This window comes from Chenopodium album, chromosome 6 (assembly GCF_948465745.1).
Source record: "Chenopodium album chromosome 6, dcCheAlbu1.1, whole genome shotgun sequence".
Lineage (NCBI taxonomy): Eukaryota > Viridiplantae > Streptophyta > Magnoliopsida > Caryophyllales > Amaranthaceae > Chenopodium > Chenopodium album.
The window spans coordinates 72,334,953-72,356,196 of NC_137839.1; the positions used below are offsets into that span (position 1 = coordinate 72,334,953).

The window sequence follows — 21,244 nt, forward strand, 5'->3', positions numbered from 1 at the left end:
TATATATTCAATTCCTCATCCCCTAACTCCTATTCAAATCTAAAAATATAATAAGACCAACCAATAAAACTTATGGATTTCAGAGTGGTACACTACACAAACGAACCACGTACAATAATGTCGGCACATAACAATAGATCTTAAATCTGAATGCATGGCATGGGTGTGAACGTGTGTTACTGTGATCTACTCATTTATAATCTCCATTTTTTTGTTAGTTTGAACAGATATAATAATTTCCATTTTTAATGTTGTATTTTTAAATTAGGTTGATGTAATGTAAAGAATTTATTGGTTAATTAACTTAAAGTGATATAGATTCTTCCTCATTTGCATGCCACACGTGCAACTACCAAGATAAGTGCAAGCTTCGTGGATTGCCCGTACTGTACTCTTATTCTTGTTTCCAATTTTCTCTCTTACAATCTCGAGGTATCACAGTTTTTTTTTTTTTTTTTTGGGAGAATGATTCTTCAATTATCCTTGCAAAAATAACACAAGATAATGGGGTTTTACCTAGCTCATAAAATAGGTTTTGTGCACAAATCTAAAGTCTTAAGGAATGAGAATAAAAAAAAAATGTAATCGAATGGTTTAAACAGTACTAATGAGCATTAAAGTGGTGATCTGAATCCGTAACTAAATCAATCTTTCATTACTATATATTGAACTTTGATTAAGAAAAGTGAGATAATTTGCTAAATTGAAAAAGAAGAGATAAAAACATAACAGGTAGGGTGATCTTGCCAATTGTGTATATGATGCAATGCTAGCAAGTTTGATAAGGTGATCTTGCCTATTGCTAGATATTCATGGCCTCACTATCTACTACTTGTTGGAAGAGGGCAATATGATAAGCTAGGCAAGGAGGTCCTTCGCTTACTTAACTTATTTGAATGTCATCAAGTTTAGTTGGGAAAAGTTTTTGGATGTCGTACATACTGATCAATTTTACGAAATTAAATCACATCAATCCCAAATACGATTCATCATGATGAAAAGACACAAAAAATACTTATACATATGGCTCATCATTAAGTAGATCTAGAAAACACACTCTTATCTTAATAATATCAAATACAATGACCCAAGTCTTTATGGTTTTTCTGCTTTCCCTTCACATCATGCTTAAAATTCTACTTATACTTTAATGCTTTCTGTTGATCAACTCCCATCTCACTAAAATTGTCTTATCAACCCATTAAACTCACAAAAAATGGTTAAATAGGACAATCTAGTGCGTGGGACAGATGAGATGGAGAATTTACCCCCCCCCCCCCCCCCCCCTTCCTCACTTGTTGAGCCAACTAAAATGATTTCACACTATCTTGCGGTCTTACCGCCATATTCTATCAACTCTTTTTATAAACAAAAATCAACCACTAAAATAGAGATAGTATCATTAAAAAAAATTGATTATGTACCAAATTAGTCATTTTCAAAACACATAACAAGCATTATTATAGTTCTTTAATATATTATTTACTTTTCATAAACCAACTTTTTGGACATCAAATCATGAGGTTGAGCTAGCTTTGAAAGGTTAGTCACTACAACATTAAACCGTTGAACTAACATGTCATTAGTTAAGTTAGTAGATGATTAGTAAGGGTGAACCACTCTGTTTCCTTGATGTGGGGACATTTTTGATAACTCCTCTCAACTTCTACTTAAGGAAGATGCTTTATTTTACATACCCAATTTAATTATTTCCACCACCCTATTATTCCAAATTAATATACCATGTTTGAAGGGCAAGTTTATTATTTTAATTGACCAACTACCATAATACTTTTATATAAATATGCTCCATCTTCCCTCTTTTTAAGGTCTTTTTATTTCTTCTCTTCTATGGAGGTACCTCTTCTATCCCAAGCTTTCTTATTGTATTATTATTATTATTATTATTATTATTATTATTATTATTATTATTATTATTATTATTATTATTATTATTATTATTATTATTATTATTATTATTATTATTATTATTATTATTATTATTATTATTATTATTATTATTATTATTATTATTATTATTATTATTATTATTATTATTTTTTTTTAATAACAAAAACAAAAACTATTCATTTATTTTATCGATCTTCTAAGCATTTCTTTTCATAAATCTTATTGTGCAATATAGTACGTACACATACTGGTGTACGTACTAAAATGATTTCATAAAATTTGTTATTTCCGTCTGCTAATTTTGTGGTCATAAACTTTTTACTCGTATTTTTTTAAATGGGTATAGTATTATTAACTTTAATTATTTGTATTTTTGGGTGCAGAATAGGGAAAGGGGAATAGGGTGGCCATTAGGGCTAGGGAGCATGTACATGAGACTAAGACTTGTGGAGGGTTTGCCAGTTTCTTCAACATCAGATCGTGCAAGATCATCCTTTTGTTTTCCTTCAAGCAGTTTTTCTTCCTTCTCTTCTTCCAATCTTGATACTGAGGTATTTCTTTCTTTTACTTATTGGTTTCATGGATTAGGAAGAGGGTGGACTATGAAAAAAGTAAAAAAAAAAAAAAAAAAAATTATATACCAAAAAATGTTAATTTTTATATATCTTTTACTAAAATCTGAATATCTAATACGAGTATTATTTTATACATAATGTAGATCTAAGTTTGTAGTGTTTCAATGATATGAGTAGTGATACTAGTGAATAAATCAACTTCAGATTTTAAAGTTCTAGTTTTGTCACTAGCTACCATACCCAAAAAAAAAAAAAAAAAAAAAAAAAAAAGGGGGGTTTGCAAAATATTTTGTATGAAATTTAAAAACGTTACACAATATTTTCAATTTTTATGCTTTAATTTGCATATTTTTCATATACGTTTGGATCAAGTTAAATTTCTTCATGCTTAAGGATATGTAAAATAAAGTAGCACATTTTTGTAAAGAAAAAAGTACTACATAAACATAAAGAGTCATGAAGGACATCAATTAGTAACATCAATGATATTTGATTCTCAAAAATTCAACTAAATTAGCTAGTATTCCGTATCACGTAGTGGCAGTGTGGCACAATTACGTACTGTTACCACTGACTTGTGTATATCCTTTAGAAACACCAAGAAGTTTCAATAATGGTTATGAATCTTATGACTAATAAAGTGAAAATATATGGATTAATTCTTTGTTTAGACGAATACTCAATGAGAAAGTACAACACCAAAGTTATTAATCTCTAATTATTTAATTAAGGGGGTTATTATAATGCATGAAGTAGTGGACAACTATGTTATATATTGTGCCAATTGTGGTAGCTTAGAAACCAAATTTCAATGTCAAAGTATTTAAACTTATTATTATTAGACTTTCATGTTCAATCTTCTACATACTTCTTTAATCTTGGATCATTTTCACTAATATATATGCAATCAATTCAACCAATGCAAAGCAGTCAACAGCATCATTCTTCCAAGACAACAGCAAGTCCTTAGGCCGTATAATCGGAATTAGACCACGCAACAGTAGATCAGAGTTATACTCGTCAAGGAATACAGCCGTGGATCGATCCGAAACAACACATAGATTGTCTAACAGAAGTTGTTCAGAGCATGGAGATGAATTAGATATAGAAATGTGCGATGGGATTTGCATCCCTCTATGTTTATATGCTAAGGTGAACAAGAATAAAGACGGTTCAAAGCGATGAACTAACTTTTTAGTAGGAGAACACATAAACACATACATTTTCTTTCGTTTTTATAGATGAAATTTGATAAACATACTACCATTGTTTACATGCTTGGATTAAGTGTACAATGTATATGCAAACAAAAGAAATACATGATTCTTTTCCTTCATATTATACAAATTAATGTAACTAAAATTTTAACATGTAGCAGTGATTTGAGATCGATTTATTTTTATACTTTTGTATGCAGAGATTAACAAAAGGCATATTTACATATGTTTTTTTTTTTTTTTTTTTTTTTTTTTTTTTGAGGAATACATATGTACTTTTTTTAAGTTGAGCTTTGATTTCACAATTTAAAACTGTATTACGTATATTCAAATAAACTTTCAACCATTTTTTTTTTTTACCAATGTGTAATTAACGATATATATATTGTCAAATTAGTTTATTAAAGACAATGAAAAACCTAATGAGTAATGATACACCTTTTGAAAAATGAACTAACTGGCTATATCAAATAATACTACAATCAAACTACGTAGTATTATGAAAATGAATATTTACTAATTAGAGCCTTTTGGATCAAATGGCAAAATGGGGGAGAATTTGCGCTTGATCATGCCAATATTATGGTTTGGACTTTGGGCTAAAAGTGAGGGATCAAATTCAATTTGAATTGGGACAAATAGTCACCATATTGTAACCTAAAATGCGCGTTAGTTTAAATGTTGAATTGAGTTTGCACACATAAAAGTCTAATAAATTCATTAGCATAATTATAGAAGTTAAAAATTTATGCAAATAAAATAAACATCTGTTTATCCGGATTGACAACAAAAATGGTCTGCATTTAGTGGTTTTTTTATTATTATTTTTTTTTATTTATTATTTTTTTTTTGAAAAAAAGTAGCATTCTAGCATAGGCTTTATTATTATAATAAATCAATCTCCACTAAAATAGTGATATTTTGTGGGAAAGAACCAATACGGACTCGTTCAACGTTACTACTATATCATAAACTCATGATGATACTATATCATGAACTCATAATGGTATTTCAAATTAAGCATAGAGGTCTTGTTTATTCAATGATTTATTTGTCAAATATACCATTTTAAAATCATTTCAATTTAATTTAAATCAGTCGATAAAACACGAGTGATGACCCTAATATGTTGGGTCGGGTTGGAATTTGGAAGAAGTGCAACTACACTCTTACCATAACACAATCACCCCAAAAGCCCACACAAAACGAGCTTTTCACCCAAAACACCAAGCGGATGTTGAAAACCAACCAAAAACCTCAGTAGAACCCTCAATCTTCCTTCAACAATGGCTTCTTTCGCAGCGGCAAGGTCAATCCTCCGCTCATCTACCGCCGCACGATCCGCCGCCCCACGTTTCTCCGCCGCTGCAAAACCAAAATCCAACCCATTTTCTCCCTCCTCATTCAACCTCCCAAAGCAAAAGACTCTCTCTGCCCCTCGCATTTTCAGGTAACAATTCACTCATTTAATCTTGTTAAATTTGAATTTTTTAGCATACCCGAAAGATTTACTGCATTAATTTGATTGATTAATTGTTTTTGTAATCTGGGGTTGTTGATTTTTAAGGTCTCCTGTTGAATTGAGCTGCTGTGTTGAATCGTTGATGCCGTATCACACGGCTACTGCCTCTGCGCTGCTCAACTCCATGCTTTCTGCTGCGCCCCGAAGCGCTGGTTGGACTCCTGAGGGTATTGTTTCTCTCTCTTCTTATTTCATTCTTTATTTGAATTTCTAGGTAATTTGTATGACAACATTTTTGGATGAGTTTTATTGAATTTGGGGCTCCCCTTTGATTAGTTGATATTGCTGTGTTTGGTTTCTGAATGTATGTGCATAATACTTGTATATGTGTTAGTGGGGGGTCAAATCTTATCTGAAGTATCGGGGAAATGCCCAAATGGTGAGATAGACATGCTGAGGAACTAGTAACCAAGCCTTAATTTTGGGTTCCTGAATCCTTGTACTAGAGTAATTCATTAGTGATCTCAATTATCAAGATGTGTGGAAATGTTTCTGAATTGTAAGTGAAACCAAAAGGTAGAATAAAATCGCAGTATTCGATTTAATGCTGGTATTGCTAATAGGCTGATGATGGATAAGGGTTTGGAGATACGATGATCAAGTAGTTGGCTAGATTGGATTAGCTATTGGATTACTGGGTTCTAGTCACAATGATGGAGCGTTGGACTGAGCTTTTTGATGTGATGCTGAGATCCAAATCTTTCATATGACTGACACTTAATTTTGATCACCAATGTTTCACTTATAATGATAGGAGTTAGTTTGCCATATCAACTAGGTCTTGTTCTTAGCTAGGCGAGGCTCGGCACCTACGGAAGGCGCGCGCCTCGTGCGCCTCAAAGTGCCTTTGGTAAGGCGTGCCTTTGCGCCTCAAGGAAAATGACTAAGATTTAAGTTATAAGTTAAAGAATGATGGACATTTTTTCAAATTCAGACTACCTTAGCTTTAAATATATCATTATTTAATTTATTATGAATCGTTTTAATTGGTATTAAGTACTATCAAAGTAAAAAATAATTTGAAATAAATATATAAATACATGCGTCTTGCATACAAAAGGTGCGCGCCTTCGCCTTGCGCCTCGCGCCTAGGCTGCAAGGACCATTTGCGCCTTGCACCTTTTAAAACTAAGGTCTTGTTTGATTCGATTCATGTGTTCATACTTTAGTGTATGTTTTTTATTATTAAAAGTTATACTTATGTAGGCCACCTTAACTCTACCATCTTTCTCTAAAGGAACCATACCCTCTTTGCTCTTGTAGGGAAAGACCAGACTAGATGAAGAGCAAGCTAGCACAGATGGGAAGACTCGTGGGGTTGAATTTTGTGAGTTTTGTGCTGCTTAAGTAGTGGAGTGTAAAACATTGTTACAGATCGAGAAAATGAATGACTAATGTATACAATTTCATCTCAAATGGCAATTATCATATTTTTTTGTTTGAATTGTGTTATGTAAAGGTGTAGGTCAGGTTTTATAAGTGTTTCAATCACCTTTAGCTTGACCATGGATATACCTGATTCCTTCAATTCGGAGTTTTGTACCTTAAATCTAGAAAATAGGTCATTAACATTACTTGCATGAAGAATAATCTCTTTGCTTGCTGACTACATTTCTTTGTATAACACATTAAAATTCAAGAATAAGTGACGTTTTGAGCTTGGCAAAATCATCATATATTATTTTTTACTAGAACGTAACCAAAATTTGTGTTTCCAACATTATAGATCTTGTGTCTTTAGGTAGTTTTTAGCAGATCAGCATCACCCTGCTGATCCCAAACATATGAAAACTCGAGCTTGTTGATTGTTAATCTTTATTGCAATATGATATAAGAGTCATACTAATACGTCATATGCATTCAGATTGCAATGATGATGTATGATGAATATCAGATGGTCGTGCAAATTATAATGTACATGGGCTTTGTGCATTGGTGATATGCTAAAGGTTTTCAAGGACATTCGGAGAAGCCAGAGCTATTTCATCTTTGTTTTCTTGCTAAATTACAAACTAGATTATTCTTGATTCAATCATAAATTTTGGAATTTGTATCTCTGACTCTTTAGAATCTCTATTATACCCCCTTGTTTGGTTCATTGTCCTTTGGTTATTGTGCTATTTCTTACTGTTTCATCAATATTCACTGTTGCTGTTGTGATTTCTGTGTTGCAACAACTCTGTTTTTTTTCCCCAGCTAGTTCCCTTGGAAATAAAAATTAGCAGAATTATCGTAAAAGGCAGAGATGATATACTTGAACACAATGTGGTGAAAAAGTTTTTGTCATGCAGAATATTTCATTTGATTAGGATCTTGCACATCAATGTATCCTTATTTCCCTCTGTGAACACATATGTGACTTCTTTTGTTTCACCCATAGATGTGGTTGATAGATACTGTCACTGATTTGGAGTTTGAGGTGAGAGTGGTGACAACTGAGAAGTAACTGCTATTGCTTTGAGGTTATATATCTTGTTAAGGCCTTGGTGATTGGGATGATGATCAACACACGGAATTTGTTTATTACAAGTTATTCTACCCATATTATTTTCTTCTGGTATTTACATCAACGGATCAACCTAGTAATGAGTCTGAGCTATTAAATAAGATGTGTGTTGAGCTGAATTATAGTTTTGATTTTGTTTTGACTGAGCTAGTAGATGTAGATGTGTGTTGAGCTGAATTATCTGATTTGTCGTCTGTACATATTGCTTTTTTTTTTTCTTTTTTTTTTTTTTTCTTCTGGCTCATCCAAAGAAAAACTATCTGTTTCCTGGTACTTGGATAGGGCAGTGCAATTAAGCTTGTTATTTAAATTAGGTTGGAATGGGAATGCATGGGCAAAACTTAGGAACTCTGTATCCTATGTACAAATGCTTATCTTTGTGAATATAATTAATCAGGGGAAGTTTGCATAGTTTCATAAATGGTAAAATTTCCTGGTTTGTAGCTTAGATTTATGGCTGTGTAATAATGGGTTCTAGCTAGGTCAAGAGAATAGAAAGACGGCATGTCATTTGATACAGTCATCAAGGTTAATGTAGGATTCTTCAGTTTTAGATGAAGCATTAGGAAAATGACATGATCTAACAGATGTAAGATGACCTCAAAGGCTCAAACATGGGAGGTAGAATAATGCTTCCCTTCCCACAGATTGCTGCTATCTCTTGCATTAAGGAAAGAGTTTGCTTTGTAAATCTACTGCAGTATAGTGGAGGGTAGTATTGATTCTGAATAAGAAAATACTTGGACATAGTATATGGAAAAGTTTGGTGCAAAAGAAAATGGAGACCGTGAGAGGTATAATTCCTCTTAGCTAACTTGTGTTTTGAGGTTTTGAAGGCATGCAAACCTCAAATGGACTATGTATTTCATGCATGGCTGCTAAATAGCTTTTGCTGGATTTTATTGTAAATCTTAAGGAAATAGAGACCGCGAGAGGTATAATTCCTCTTAGCTAGCTTCTTTGTTTTGAGGTTTTGAAGGCATGCAAGCCTCACATGGACTATGTATTTCATGCATGGCTGCTAAATAGCTTTTGCTGGATTTTATCGTAAATCTTAAGGTCATTCTAGGATTAGAATCTAAAACTCTACTGTAAGAACTAAAATGTTCATTGTCATTCTTTGTCTTTATTTGTCTGAAATTATTAGAGTATATCCTATTCCCTTGAAATTTGACTTGGGCTTTCCTCTGTTTAGGGCCCTGATCACACCTCCCTTGGCTTGTTCTGGATGTTAATCTTGTCAATCTGAATGCTGGTGTAACAATATAATTGTTAAATGACTTCCATATCGTAGTCCTTTTACTTTTTGGACCATGTAAGTGAGTATATTTTTTCTTTCATTGTAGATGGATGATTTTTGTGTTGGCATGGCGGTGAATTGGCTGTAATTTCTTTGGATTGTGATTTGGACTTTGTATACCAGCTACTAGAGGCATTCCCTTTCATGAAATATAAAGGTTGCTGAAGCTATTTAACTTCTGAGCAGGTTAACTCCGTCTGCTTTGTTACTTATCTAAGAACGTTTTGTGTCCAATCGAATAAAAATTTTGTACAATATAATTCATTGCTTCTGATTTGATTCAATTATGTTAATGAGTGTTTCAGACTGGGGTCTGAGGCCTATTATGTTCCACATCTTATTGTACACTACTCCGTAGGACATTAGACAGTATTAATTTTTCAGGCTGCCAGGATTCGAGAAATGAAAATGCAGGCTAACTTTGATCATGTGTGAATGTGCTCTAAAATGATCTTTGACCAGGACTAGAAAATTGCATATGTCTAGACTCTAGAGTAAAATTTATGCCGTTGGCTTAAACTAGTCCATTGTTATGTAAATTATGCCATTGGCTTAAACTGTGTTAACTGAGAGGGTACTAGTGAACTAGTGAAGACTGAAAAGTGTTCATGAGTTCAGAACCTAGAAACGCGTACTTGGCAACTGAACCAAAAAATAGTCCAGAACTTGGACTAAGACCTTTGGACTGGCGGTCCTAATAAGTAACAAACTTCTGTGATTCTGTCTGCTTATATATGGGTTTCACCATCTAATAAACACTTGGAGGGGAAGCCGGGAAGGGGGCTGGCCGCTGGGGGCGTAAATTATCTGAAATCTGGTTTGATCAAGGTGTTTGGTGGGTTTGGATTGGAATATAGCCTTAAAAATAACGCTTTTCAACACCGCAAACAGACTGGTTTCTTATGGTTCAGGCCATTATCTCAATCTGATATGACCATGGTGTTTTGCGGGTTTACATCGGACTAAAAACCTAAAATACAACATATTTCAACAATCACAACATAATAATCAATGACAGTCATAGTGAAGTTCATAAAATTTCTTTTTAAAAAATAGGGGGAGTTAGGCCATGTTTACATCACCGTGTTAAAAAAAAAATAGTAAAAATAATTTGGATTTAGCAAAAATAATTTTAATTTAGTAAAAACAAGTTCAGTTCATTAAAAATAATCAGTTAAAAATCTGATAATTTCAATTCAATAAAAACAATTTTAGTTCAGTAAACATAATTTTAGTGTAGCAAAAATAAGGTAAAGGAAAGGAGATCTTAATTAGTTAAATAATAGTCTTATTAGGGTATTTGTATTTGAAAATTGGAATAATAGACGACATGGATACGTGTATCCTGCGAAGACTTTGAGAGGATAAGGGCATCTAAAAAAGGACTAATTGGCCTCATTTAATTTATGTTTCCTAGAAGGTCTGAATTTTGATATTTATTAAGTCACCTAATTTTATTGAGGACAATCACGTTTGTACATTGTGAGGTTAAGACTCGAGAAAGAGAATGTAGTTGTGTAAATTACTCTATTTCTGTGAAATTGGGTCTTTATTGACCCACAAGTTAGAAGTGGATCTTATCTGATGCAGAAATCAATGTTGGACTTCAATTCTAGAAGGTGAATGGTAGCCATTAACTAATCATAATCAAATACTACATGTGAATTTTTTTTATTTTTTTAATAGTAAAAACTAGTTTGTGACTTGGGCAATGCTCCGGGTTTTTATTTAAATACAAAATAAAAAAAATTACCTTATTTTTAGTTTAAATTAGATTAGATCCTGTGCCATACACAATTTTTCACTTTTTGTTACGGAGAATCAATTTAAAACTATGTTTTAATATAAAAAATTATTTTATGTTTTTTTCCTAAATTTTGAAAGAAAATATTTTGTGTATATTCTCTATCATATTTTTTCAAAAGTTTTTTTAAAAAAAAATAAAAAAAAAAAAATACTAAGGACACCATAAAATGACACGTGTCATTGCTGCTGTGTCTTTTAGTATATACTATATTAGCTCCGTGCGATGCACGGTATATATAAAAAATTACTTTGATATAAATAAATTTTATGTATTCTTATCATATTACTTCATGACAACTCTTCTATCAAATGGACTTTTGGTTCCTTGTATTTTTTCAGAATGGTTCCTTGTATCTTTGTGCTTCAATAATCACAGCATTATTTACCTGTAATACAGCTCTAGTAATATGAAGTGGTTAATCAACATAAGAAATAATAAAAGACTGGCATAAGAAAATATTTATTAAAAAATTAAATAAAACCAATTGAATTTGGTCGATCAAAACTCAAACTGCCAAAATGAAAACATATGCAACCTCAATTTTCATTTACAATCTCTATGATATCCAATTATACCATCCGTATATAATCATTTTTTTTTTTATATCTACACAACATTATCCAATTTTTTTAATTCAATTACCTCCTCAAATCACCTAGGAGAAAGGCTTGATGATACTCTTGTTTGTACCCATGTACCATCCCAGAATTATATGCAATAATATAGATAATTATTATAAAACCAAGTAATGAAAACAACAACTAACATATGAAAGAAAATTGCATCTATGAGTATTACTTATAATATTAGGGTTTCCTTCAAATTTTGTAACTTATCTGGGATTTGAATTATCAGGTCAAAAATTGCAAAATAAAATTCAAAATCCCCCCAAAAAAATTCACATAAAATTATCCAAACAAACCCACATCATATTTTCAACGACAACCGAGATATATATATATATATATATATATATATATATATATATATATATATATATATATATATATATATATATATATATATATATATATATATATATATATATATATTAAAATTTAAAAAAAAAAAAAAAAAAAAAAAAGAGAGTGAGAGGGAACCTTGAAAACCAGCATGTTAGAGTTAGACACCAAGACCCAGCCAAGTAAGGGGCAGTTTGGTTCGCACGAGGGAATTGGAATGGAATGAACAAAGGGAAAGACAAGGAATGGAATGAAAATCCCCCAATTTTTGGGTGTTGTTTGTTTTGAATAACAAAGGAATGGAATGAATGGAAGGCCACCAGTCCAACCACCACACCACCACCATTCGCCTTCACTTTCAACCATTTATAGCCACCACCCAGCCACTCCACCCACTCGCCGCACCTCCTCCACAACCCCCCCTCGACGCGCCACCACCACCCCTCGCCACGCAACCTCGACCTCTCCTCCCCCAAAAAACCACCCATAGCCCCGAAAAACCCTAACCCCGATCTCCCTTGACCCCGAAATCCGGCGCCCAGCCCTCCCACCACCCTCGAAACCCAAGGGAGATTGGGGTTAGGGTTTTTCGGGGCTATGGGTGGTTTTTTCGGGGGAGGGGAGGGCGACGAGGCTCGGAGGAGGGTCGGCGGTGGTAAGGGTAGGGGCGGCGGTTGTCTGGGCTGGTTTTCCGGTGGTGGTGTACTGTGAAGGTGGTGATGTGAAGGTGGGGTAGGGAATGGAATAAAAATACTTAGGGGTGGGGAATGAAGTTAGAGGGATTTGGGGGAATGAAGGGGGTAAAGGGAATGGGAAAAAATGGGCTAAAAAACAACAACAAAGGGAATGAGGGCAGTTGATTCCCATTCTCTTTGATGATTAACCCCAACCAAACGGCCCCTAAGTGTATCTATTAAATGGCATTACGGTTCCTCCGATCTCCATCCTCGGGTCCGATCCAGATGCAACACCTGCTACAGGAGATTCGCTCTCAGGGAAGTAGATTTTCTTTTTGTAATGTTAAATATGTATCTAGACAGGCAGTCCAGGACGCTCATGAGCTGGCCATCAAGGCTAGGGATTGGGATATTGGCTGACCTAGGGTTTTGTTTAGTGCCTGTCAAAATAATAATAATAATAATGGGGGAAAGATATACTATGTAGTACACAACTACTCATTCAAGTAATTAAATTTGATATGTCAAAAAAAAAAAAAAAAAAAAAAAGGTATTGCACATGGGAAAACATTAATAAAATTACATAAATTTAACATCATATTCAATCCATGGTATAAATTTAATCAAAATAGGTATCAATATTTACAAATAAATTATGATAAATTTAAATTTCTGAAATAACTACACCAGGCCATCAAAGCTAAATTTTTATACGACTTCTTTGTTACTACTCTTCTAATAAATGGGATTTTAATTCCTTGTATCTTTGAGCTTCGATAATCATGACAATATTTACATGTAGCAGAATATTTACAACTTCTTACGACCAAACAAAGGAAAATAAAATTTTGAAGAAAAATTATAAAACATACCTCAACAACTCAATCTAGCAATTGATGATGCCTATATTCTTGAATTCACAAATGAACCAAACAACCTGCAAAATATATACAATAGTATAAATAAATAAATAAACTAAAGCTATGATTCCAGTTTATATAAAAGCATCACAAAATTTTAAAACTAAAAAAAATTATAACGCAAAATAAAATATAAATCAAGAAGATGGAAGAGATGAGGTGAAGCCATATTAAGAGGAGAATTTATTTTTTGAACGTATTTAACAAAATAAATTATATTAGCAGCATCCAAGGTAAATGTATAAAGGATAGGTAAAAAAAAAAAATTAAAAAAAAACATTGATGACATCACATATTAAATTGGCGGGAAATTTTTTAATGAGGAAGCAACACGTAGGATAGAAAGGGGGTGTATGATGTCAACAAATTTCTGTTTTAGTAATAGTTAATAGATATAGTTATTGATTAAAAAATTTTGAAAGGAAAAAGAAAATATATGGAAATGGAAACAGAGATGCAATAGTATACTTGTTAATGTTACTCTATCTAATTACTAAGCTGGTATTGAATCTAGAAAATTAGCATTCAATTGTACAATTAAATTGAACCAACAACCATTAGTATGTGATTAAAATCTTACAAATTAAATTGTAATTTATTGTGCAATTATTTAGAGGTTACATTATTGTAGGGGAAAATTAAGCATGAAGGTTACACATATGAAGAGTTTTAAAGTGATGATACATAAGGTGACATATATAGTGATGATGTGGCGCCAATCATATTAAGGAATTGTAACACATGGCGTTAGCATGTTGTCCCATTATATTACTATAATACTATAGATTGAAAAGACTAATCCTAACTTTTTAAGCATTTTTCAAAAATAATCTCAACTTTTGATTATTTTATAATAATTTTAAAACATCAACTTAAAATTTGTTTTTTTATGATTTGTATATAAATATATTTGAACTTAAATGTTACATTAAAAGTTGTATAAACAGTGAAACATGGAAAAAAAAAAAAAAAAAAAAACCGAGGTTATAAGGTAAATATCAAATTTAACACTGTAATACATTCAAGCTATAGTTTAATCGCTCACAATATTTTGTACCTTAAACAAGTCAAATCTCGTTTTCAAAACGGGAAAATACAAGTTAATCTGCCAGATAAACGAATTTTTATTAATCTGATGACATTTTTGTAAATATATTGAAAAGGCAGAGTCATTTATTCAGTACTTTTGATAAACTGTGCAATTATTGTTTGTTTTTTGCTTTTACTGTTTGGTGAGAAAATTACACATATACCCCTCAACTACTACATGAAAAGACGCATATACCCCTCCACTAATACTTGAAAAGACAATTATACCCCCAGATAACCTTGGGAATTAACTGGGTATCCCTCCGTCAAAACAGTGATTTTTCAAGGACATCAAAACCCAATATCTCTAAATCAATGTGTAATTTCTCCAATTATTGGTAACCTTGATAGCCCACATTTCCAACATAGAAAAAGAGAGACGTGTGTCCTAGCATGAGGGGAACCAATGATTTGTTTCATCAATTAAAAAGTACTTACGGATTACCAAATTTGTTTACATTGATAATTTGATAGTATAGATATTTTACCATGAATATACAACACAAGTACAGCACCTAATTATTTACTGACTAATTTATTTTTAACAATAGTAATCCATCCGTTTCAATTTGTTAGTCACATATATTATTTTGGGCGTTTAAAAAAAATCTACCCATATTGAATGTATTTCACTTGTAACTTAGTTTTTATTTCCTATTTTATACATATTAAATTCTGATTGGTTAAGTTAATTGATTGTGAATTTATGACATGACTCTAAATCCTTTGAATTATGCAATTATAGTTAACGGTTTCCTAAAAAATAAAATCAAAACAATTTAAATAAGACAAAACTATTTATAAATTGTTTTTTTACTTTAACGATGAATTCCAAATATCCTTCTTCTTTTATTTTATGTGATTGATTCCATATTAGACTATTAATATTGAAAATGAGCAGTAATAAAACGTACAGAGTAAAACACATATAAAGTTCCCTCTAGGCACGCCTTGGGAGGGTTTTCTTTCTAGCTTTTGGCTAGGTTTTCCTCGTTCTCGAGGCTTTTCTCGATCATCGATCGAGTTTCTTGCTTTGTTTTTCATATATTTCTTTGTTTTCGAACTTTGTTCCTGTCACTATGGCTGAACACGAACAAACCCTAGCAATTGAGGAGATCGATTCTGGTGTGGGGAGCACCGAGGACGCGGCGAAACGGATTGATCCTGATGAAGCAATTGATTGAGATGAAACCAGAGAAGACGATGAGGATGCTCGGATTGAATTAGCTCTTGTAGGTAAACTCTGGACAATTCGTAATATCAATGTTAATGCTTTCATTGCTACAATAAAAGGGGTATGGCAACCCAAACATGGGGTGGATATCTCACATATTGGGGATAATAGATTCCTTTTTCAGTTTTACCATTGGAGGGATAAGCAACGTGTTATGGATGAACAGCCATGACACTTTGATAGACATGCTCTGATTCTTGGGGATACAATTGACTCAGTTAAATCTTCTGAAATTGAACTCTTTCATCTTCCTATGTGGATCCAAATTTATAATTTACCTTTAAAAGGTAGATTGAACCTTGCATATGTTGAGAAAATAGGAAATAAATTGGGAGTTTTTGTTAAATTAGATGATGCTGCAAAGATGAGTATTGATAAGTCTATTCGAATTCGTGTAATGGTAGATGTTCGAAAACCACTCTATAAACATGTGAGACTGAAATTGAGAGGTGGGATCGAAGAAACCTTTGAGGTGAAATATGAAAGGCCACCATTGTTATGTTTTTCTTGTGGAAAGATGGGTCATGGACTCAAGGATTGTGATGATTACAAGGAGCATGAGGAGGGAGAGCTTCAATATGGTAATTGGATGAAAGCTTCCCTGTGGAAACAAAACATAAGCAGTAGAGAGGCAACAGATAAAAAAGGAGGAACATGTGCGCGCTAGACCCCTATTTGTTACTAAGCCGAAGCATACTGCAAAAAAGAAGACAGTAACGGCTGCGCAAGTGAGTGAAGTTCTTGATAAATTGGGGGAAGTAGAACTGAGCAACAAGCATGGAGAAGGGGGCTGCCAAGATCAAAGAAGTGTTGAGAGTTTTGCTTTCACCAGTGGTGAGAAGATGGCAGGTGACATATTGCAATCTGTGAGGAAAGAAATAGCAGGAAAAAATGGGGAAAGGCAGAACAAATCCTGGAAACGTGCTCTTAGGGACAGTGATCTTAGTATGGAGGGGAGTGTGAGCATCTCTGGAGAGAAAAGGAAAGTATTGGAGATGGATGCTAATAGCAGCAACATGAGTATGAAAATAGATAGCCTGGAAAGTAATAAAAGACGAGTTGTAGAGAAAAATTCTGAGAAGGTGGCGAGCCCCACTCAATGGGCTCTTGGTGAACAATGAGCTACATCATCTCATAGAATTGCAGGGGATTGGGGGGTACCCCTGCATTTAATGCTTTGAAACGAATTTTGTTTCTTGAGTCCCCCCAAATAGTGTTTCTTTCGGAAACACGGTTAAAAGCTTTTGAGTTTGAAAAAATAAAACAAAAAACAAGATATGATTGTGCTTTGGTGGTGGATTGTGAAGGGGAAGGAAGGAAAAGGAGTGGAGGTTTGGCTTTGATGTGGAAAGATACGGTGGATGTTGTGGTTAAATCATACTCCAAGAACCATATTGATGTGGCTGTGATTTTGAACCGACAAAATGCTTGGCGTTTCACAGGTATACATGGTCATCCTGAGGATGAAAATAAATACGTGACGGGTTTGCTACTCAAGGGGTTATGGGATGATCAAGAGAGGTCGTGGCTTTGTGGTGGAGACCTCAACCTTCTGTTACAGTCAAATGAAAAAATGGGAGGGCGAGGCTTTAACAGTGAAGAAGCCGACATTTTGAGAGAAGCTGTGCAGCACTGCCACCTTGAAGACCTTGGTTATATTGGTCACAACTACACATGGTCAAATAATCGAAGTGGTGCTGACAACATACAGGAACGACTAGACCGTTTTCTGGCAAATAGCGCATGGAGGGAGCTTTTCCCTGGGTCTTTTGTGTCACATCTTTCCAAGAGAAAATCTGACCATCTCCCGATTCTCTTATGTATCAAGGAAGCCCTTCACGCTGCTAAGAAAAAGAAGAAAAAAAAAAGAAGTTGTACCGTTTTGAGGCAATGTGGCTTCGAGATGAAAATTGTGCGGAGATTGTCTCAAATGCTTGGGAAAAAGGAGGAGATATTTTCTCAAAAATTGCTTTTACCTCTTCAAATTTGAGGGAGAAATTTGGTGATTTTATGAAGGAGTTAAAGGCTTGTAAGGGGAAGATGGATGAGCTAATGGGTGAGTTTCAATCGAAAGAAGTTATCGCTCAAATGAGAGCGATAGATGATAGGGTGGACGAGTTAGAGAAGAGGGAAGAGATGTATTGGAAACAAAGGAGTAGGCATGACTGGCTAAAATATGGTGATAAAAACACTACGTTTTTTCACACAAAGACGAAGCAACGAGCCGCACGAAATCAAATAAAAAAATAAAAGATGCGACATGTGCTGAGTTTGAGGATGAGGAGCAGATTACAGAGGTCTTTGTGAATTATTTCCAGGAGCTTTTTGCAAAAAATAGCGAGGTGGAACCGGAACCAGTACTTGACAAAGTGGAATCGGCCGTGAATGAGCGACATTACAATGATCTAGCAGCTCCTTTTACTGCAGAGGAGGTTCGAATAGCACTCTTTCAGATGCATCCGACAAAGGCCCCTGGGCCCGATGGTATGTCTGCAATATTTTTTCAGAATTTCTGGGATGTAGTAGGTATGGATGTTGTAGATAAAGTGTTAGATATTTTGAATAATAATGGTGACATAGGTACTACGGAGTATTAATCAGACTCACATTGTGCTAATCCCGAAAAAGAAAGACTGTGAGTCTCCTGTTGATTATAGGCCTATTAGTTTGTGTAATGTTTTGTATAAGATTGTCACAAAGGTACTATCTAATAGGCTGAAAATAGTACTACCTTTAATTATTCATGAGTCGTAGAGTGGATTTGTTCCGGGCCGGTTGATCACTGATAATATTTTAGTGGCTTATGAATGTTTCCATTACCTCCGAAAGAAGAAAACAGAGAAGAAAGGCTATTTGAGTCTCAAGCTAGATATGAGTAAGGCATACGATAGGGTCGAATGGGATTTTCTGCAAAAAATGATGAGTAAATTGGGGCTACCGGAAACTATGGTGCAATTGATCATGAAATGTGTTAGTTCTGCAGAATTTGAAGTTCTGGTAAATGGGCAGCCTTCGAAGAAATTCAAGCCTAGTCGAGGGCTTAGACAGGGGGATCCTTTATCTCCTTTCCTGTTTACTATGTGTGCGGAAGGATTGTCAGCTCTGCTCCGGGATGCAGAAAGGAGGAAAATTATTCATGGGGTTAAAATTGGGAGAAATGTTGCTCCTATTTCTCACTTATTTTTTGCAGATGATAGTCTCCTTTTTGTGAGGGCGACGGAGGAAGAAGTGGAAAATGTGTTGGGTATTCTCTCTACCTACGAAATAGCTTCGGGTCAGAAACTGAATATGGATAAGTCAGAGGTGTCTTTTAGCCGAAACATAGAGCAAGAACGGAAAAACATGCTTCAGATGAAGTTAACTTTTAAAGCTGTCGAAGGACATGACAAATATCTTGGGCTTCCAACCTACATTGGAAGTTCGAAGAAACAGGTGTTCCATAACATTCAGGATCGGATTTGGAAAAAATTGAAGGTGTGGAAAGGAAATTTCCTGTCACAAGCCGGGAGAGAGGTATTGCTAAAATCGATTGCACAAGCAATTCCAACGTATGCAATGCAATGTTTTTTTATTCCGAATAGCATTCTTAATGATATTGAAAAATTGTGCCGACAGTTTTTTTGGGGTCTAAAAGGTGAAGAAAGGAAGCTTTGTTGGATCGCTTGGGATAAACTTTATGTGCCAAAGAAGGAGGGGGGCTCGGTTTCAGGAATATGAAGAACTTTAATCAAGCCCTTCTTGCGAAACAAGTATGGCGTATAATGTTGAATGAAAACTCTCTTGCCGCTAGAGTGCTTAAAGGAAAATATTTTCCTCACACGACGCTCATGGAAGCAAAAGTGTACTCGAACTCGAGTTACACTTGGAGGTCGATAATGGGAGCTAGAGATGTGATTTCAAAGGGGGCAAGGAAGTCGATTGGGAACGGCTCGACCATCCATATCTGGAAGGATTCGTGGGTTCCTAACTTTCCTCATTTCAAGATTGGCTCAGAACAAAGGCATGATGATGGCGAACCCATTTTTGTGCGTGACTTATGGATTGACAATGCGTGGAATACCAATGTTCTTGCTGGAAGGTTTTCTAATGTGGAGATTAATGAAATTTGCAAGCTCCCTATCCCTTTGTTCGAGAGGAGGGATTCTTGGGTATGGCATTATACTAAGAATGGAGATTTTACAGTGAGAAGTGCTTACAATCTGCTCACTATGGAACAGAAAAATGTAGAGGCCTCGACTTCGAATGTTGGTTGCAAAGTAGATTGGTCGATGATATGGAATGCTGAGGTTCCTCCAAAAATTAAATTTTTTGAATGGCGTGCAATGAAGGAGGCAGTGGTTGCTCGTCTTAGCCTTGCTAAACGAGCAATGCAATTGGACACGACTTGTCCAATGTGTGGGAGTGCGGTTGAGAGCACCCTCCATATGCTTGCCCTATGTGATGATGCTAGGTGTATTTGGTACCTTTCCCCCCTGCGGCTAGTGGTGAATGACTACGAAGGTGAAATCTTCAGGGATTGGTGCTGCTCAGTTCGCAAGAAGCATAAAGACCCCTCTTGGTGAGCTTATTTTGGAGTATTTTATGGGGAGTGTGGAAGCGTAGAAATGCATGGGTTTTCGAAGGAAGGAGGAAAGAAATGAGTGACATCATTCATAAGGCCGTGGGTATCATTGGTGAGTATGATCAAGTCAAAGACGCTGTTAGCACTCACGTTGCACCGCAGCTCTTGGAGTCTCGTTGGCAGCCCCCCCACAAGGTACAATTAAATTAAACTCTGATGCTGCAACTTCCAATTTATCTTGTGTGGGTTTGGGTGGAGTTTTGCGTGATACAGTGGGGGATGTTGTGGTCTCAACATGATTACGGATTGCTGGAAAATTTGAGGCCGATGTTGCGGAAGCATTAGCAATGAGACACGTTTTATCTATATCTTTGGAGTCGGGCTTTGATGTGGTGTGCTTGGAGACGGATTGTTTGAAGGTATACAATCACTTGGTGAAAGGTATGACTCTCTCTACTGCATTTGGCCTTGTTATAAATGACATTCTCCAACTTGCCCTCCGATGCCGTTTTGTTTCTTTCTCATTTGAGAAGCGGTCTGGCAACCGGGTTGCCCATGAGCTAGCAAAATTGAGCTTTTCTTTTGATGAACTTAGAGTTTGTAATCGATGATTTGAACCATTTGGTTGATTAATAAAATTGCTAGCTCATGTTTTCGTAAAAAAAAAAAAAAAAAAAAAAAAAAAAAAAAAAAAAAAAAAAAACCGTACAGAGTAAAAACAAAATTAGAAATCCTAAAATTCTAAAAAAAATAAAATAAATGAAAAGTAGGACCACAATATATAAACGCAAAACACACGCACAGCTTGAAAAACACATCACCCCGAATCTAAGCCTCCCTCTCGCATTCTAACACGCTTCCACCACCCACCACTCATTTTGTCAATTTTGCCGTTTACTAATCTCACTATTTTTATTAATTAACCAACATTTTTTTATCATTTATTACATACATCTTCCCCAT

General features: G+C 34.5%; 1 protein-coding gene and 1 long non-coding RNA gene across 8 annotated transcripts; both read left to right on the forward strand.

Moving 5' to 3' along the window:
- Positions 1–1,748: 1,748 nt before the first annotated feature.
- Positions 1,749–3,839, forward strand: LOC145635197 (uncharacterized). The gene is made up of 3 exons (XR_014113807.1): positions 1,749–1,857; positions 2,295–2,462; positions 3,417–3,839. It is a non-coding gene; the product is annotated as an uncharacterized LOC145635197 (long non-coding RNA).
- A 1,049-nt stretch (positions 3,840–4,888) lies between these two features.
- Positions 4,889–9,310, forward strand: LOC145635199 (protein NUCLEAR FUSION DEFECTIVE 6, mitochondrial-like). 7 transcript variants are annotated; one of them, XM_081686483.1, is made up of 4 exons: positions 4,889–5,153; positions 5,271–5,392; positions 6,489–6,552; positions 9,078–9,310. In XM_081686483.1, the coding sequence occupies exons 1-3, from the start codon at positions 4,990–4,992 to the stop codon at positions 6,506–6,508; spliced, it is 306 nt and encodes a 101-aa protein (XP_081542609.1). In that variant the 5' UTR covers positions 4,889–4,989; the 3' UTR covers positions 6,509–6,552; positions 9,078–9,310. The 7 variants fall into 7 exon arrangements, with proteins under 7 accessions (XP_081542609.1, XP_081542610.1, XP_081542613.1 ...); XM_081686484.1 differs by lacking the exon at positions 9,078–9,310 and adding an exon at positions 8,927–9,069; XM_081686482.1 differs by lacking the exon at positions 9,078–9,310 and adding an exon at positions 7,090–7,323 and having other exon boundaries at positions 4,890–5,153.
- Positions 9,311–21,244: the final 11,934 nt, after the last annotated feature.

Excerpts from the sequence above, each read along its gene's own strand:
- LOC145635199 (XM_081686483.1), top strand. The coding sequence starts at position 4,990 with ATGGCTTCTTTCGCAGCGGCAAGGTCAATCCTCCGCTCATCTACCGCC. Across the intron at positions 5,154-5,270 it reads TCTGCCCCTCGCATTTTCAG|GTCTCCTGTTGAATTGAGCT; the intron begins GTAACAATTCAC and ends TTGATTTTTAAG. Across the intron at positions 5,393-6,488 it reads CGCTGGTTGGACTCCTGAGG|GGAAAGACCAGACTAGATGA; the intron begins GTATTGTTTCTC and ends TTGCTCTTGTAG.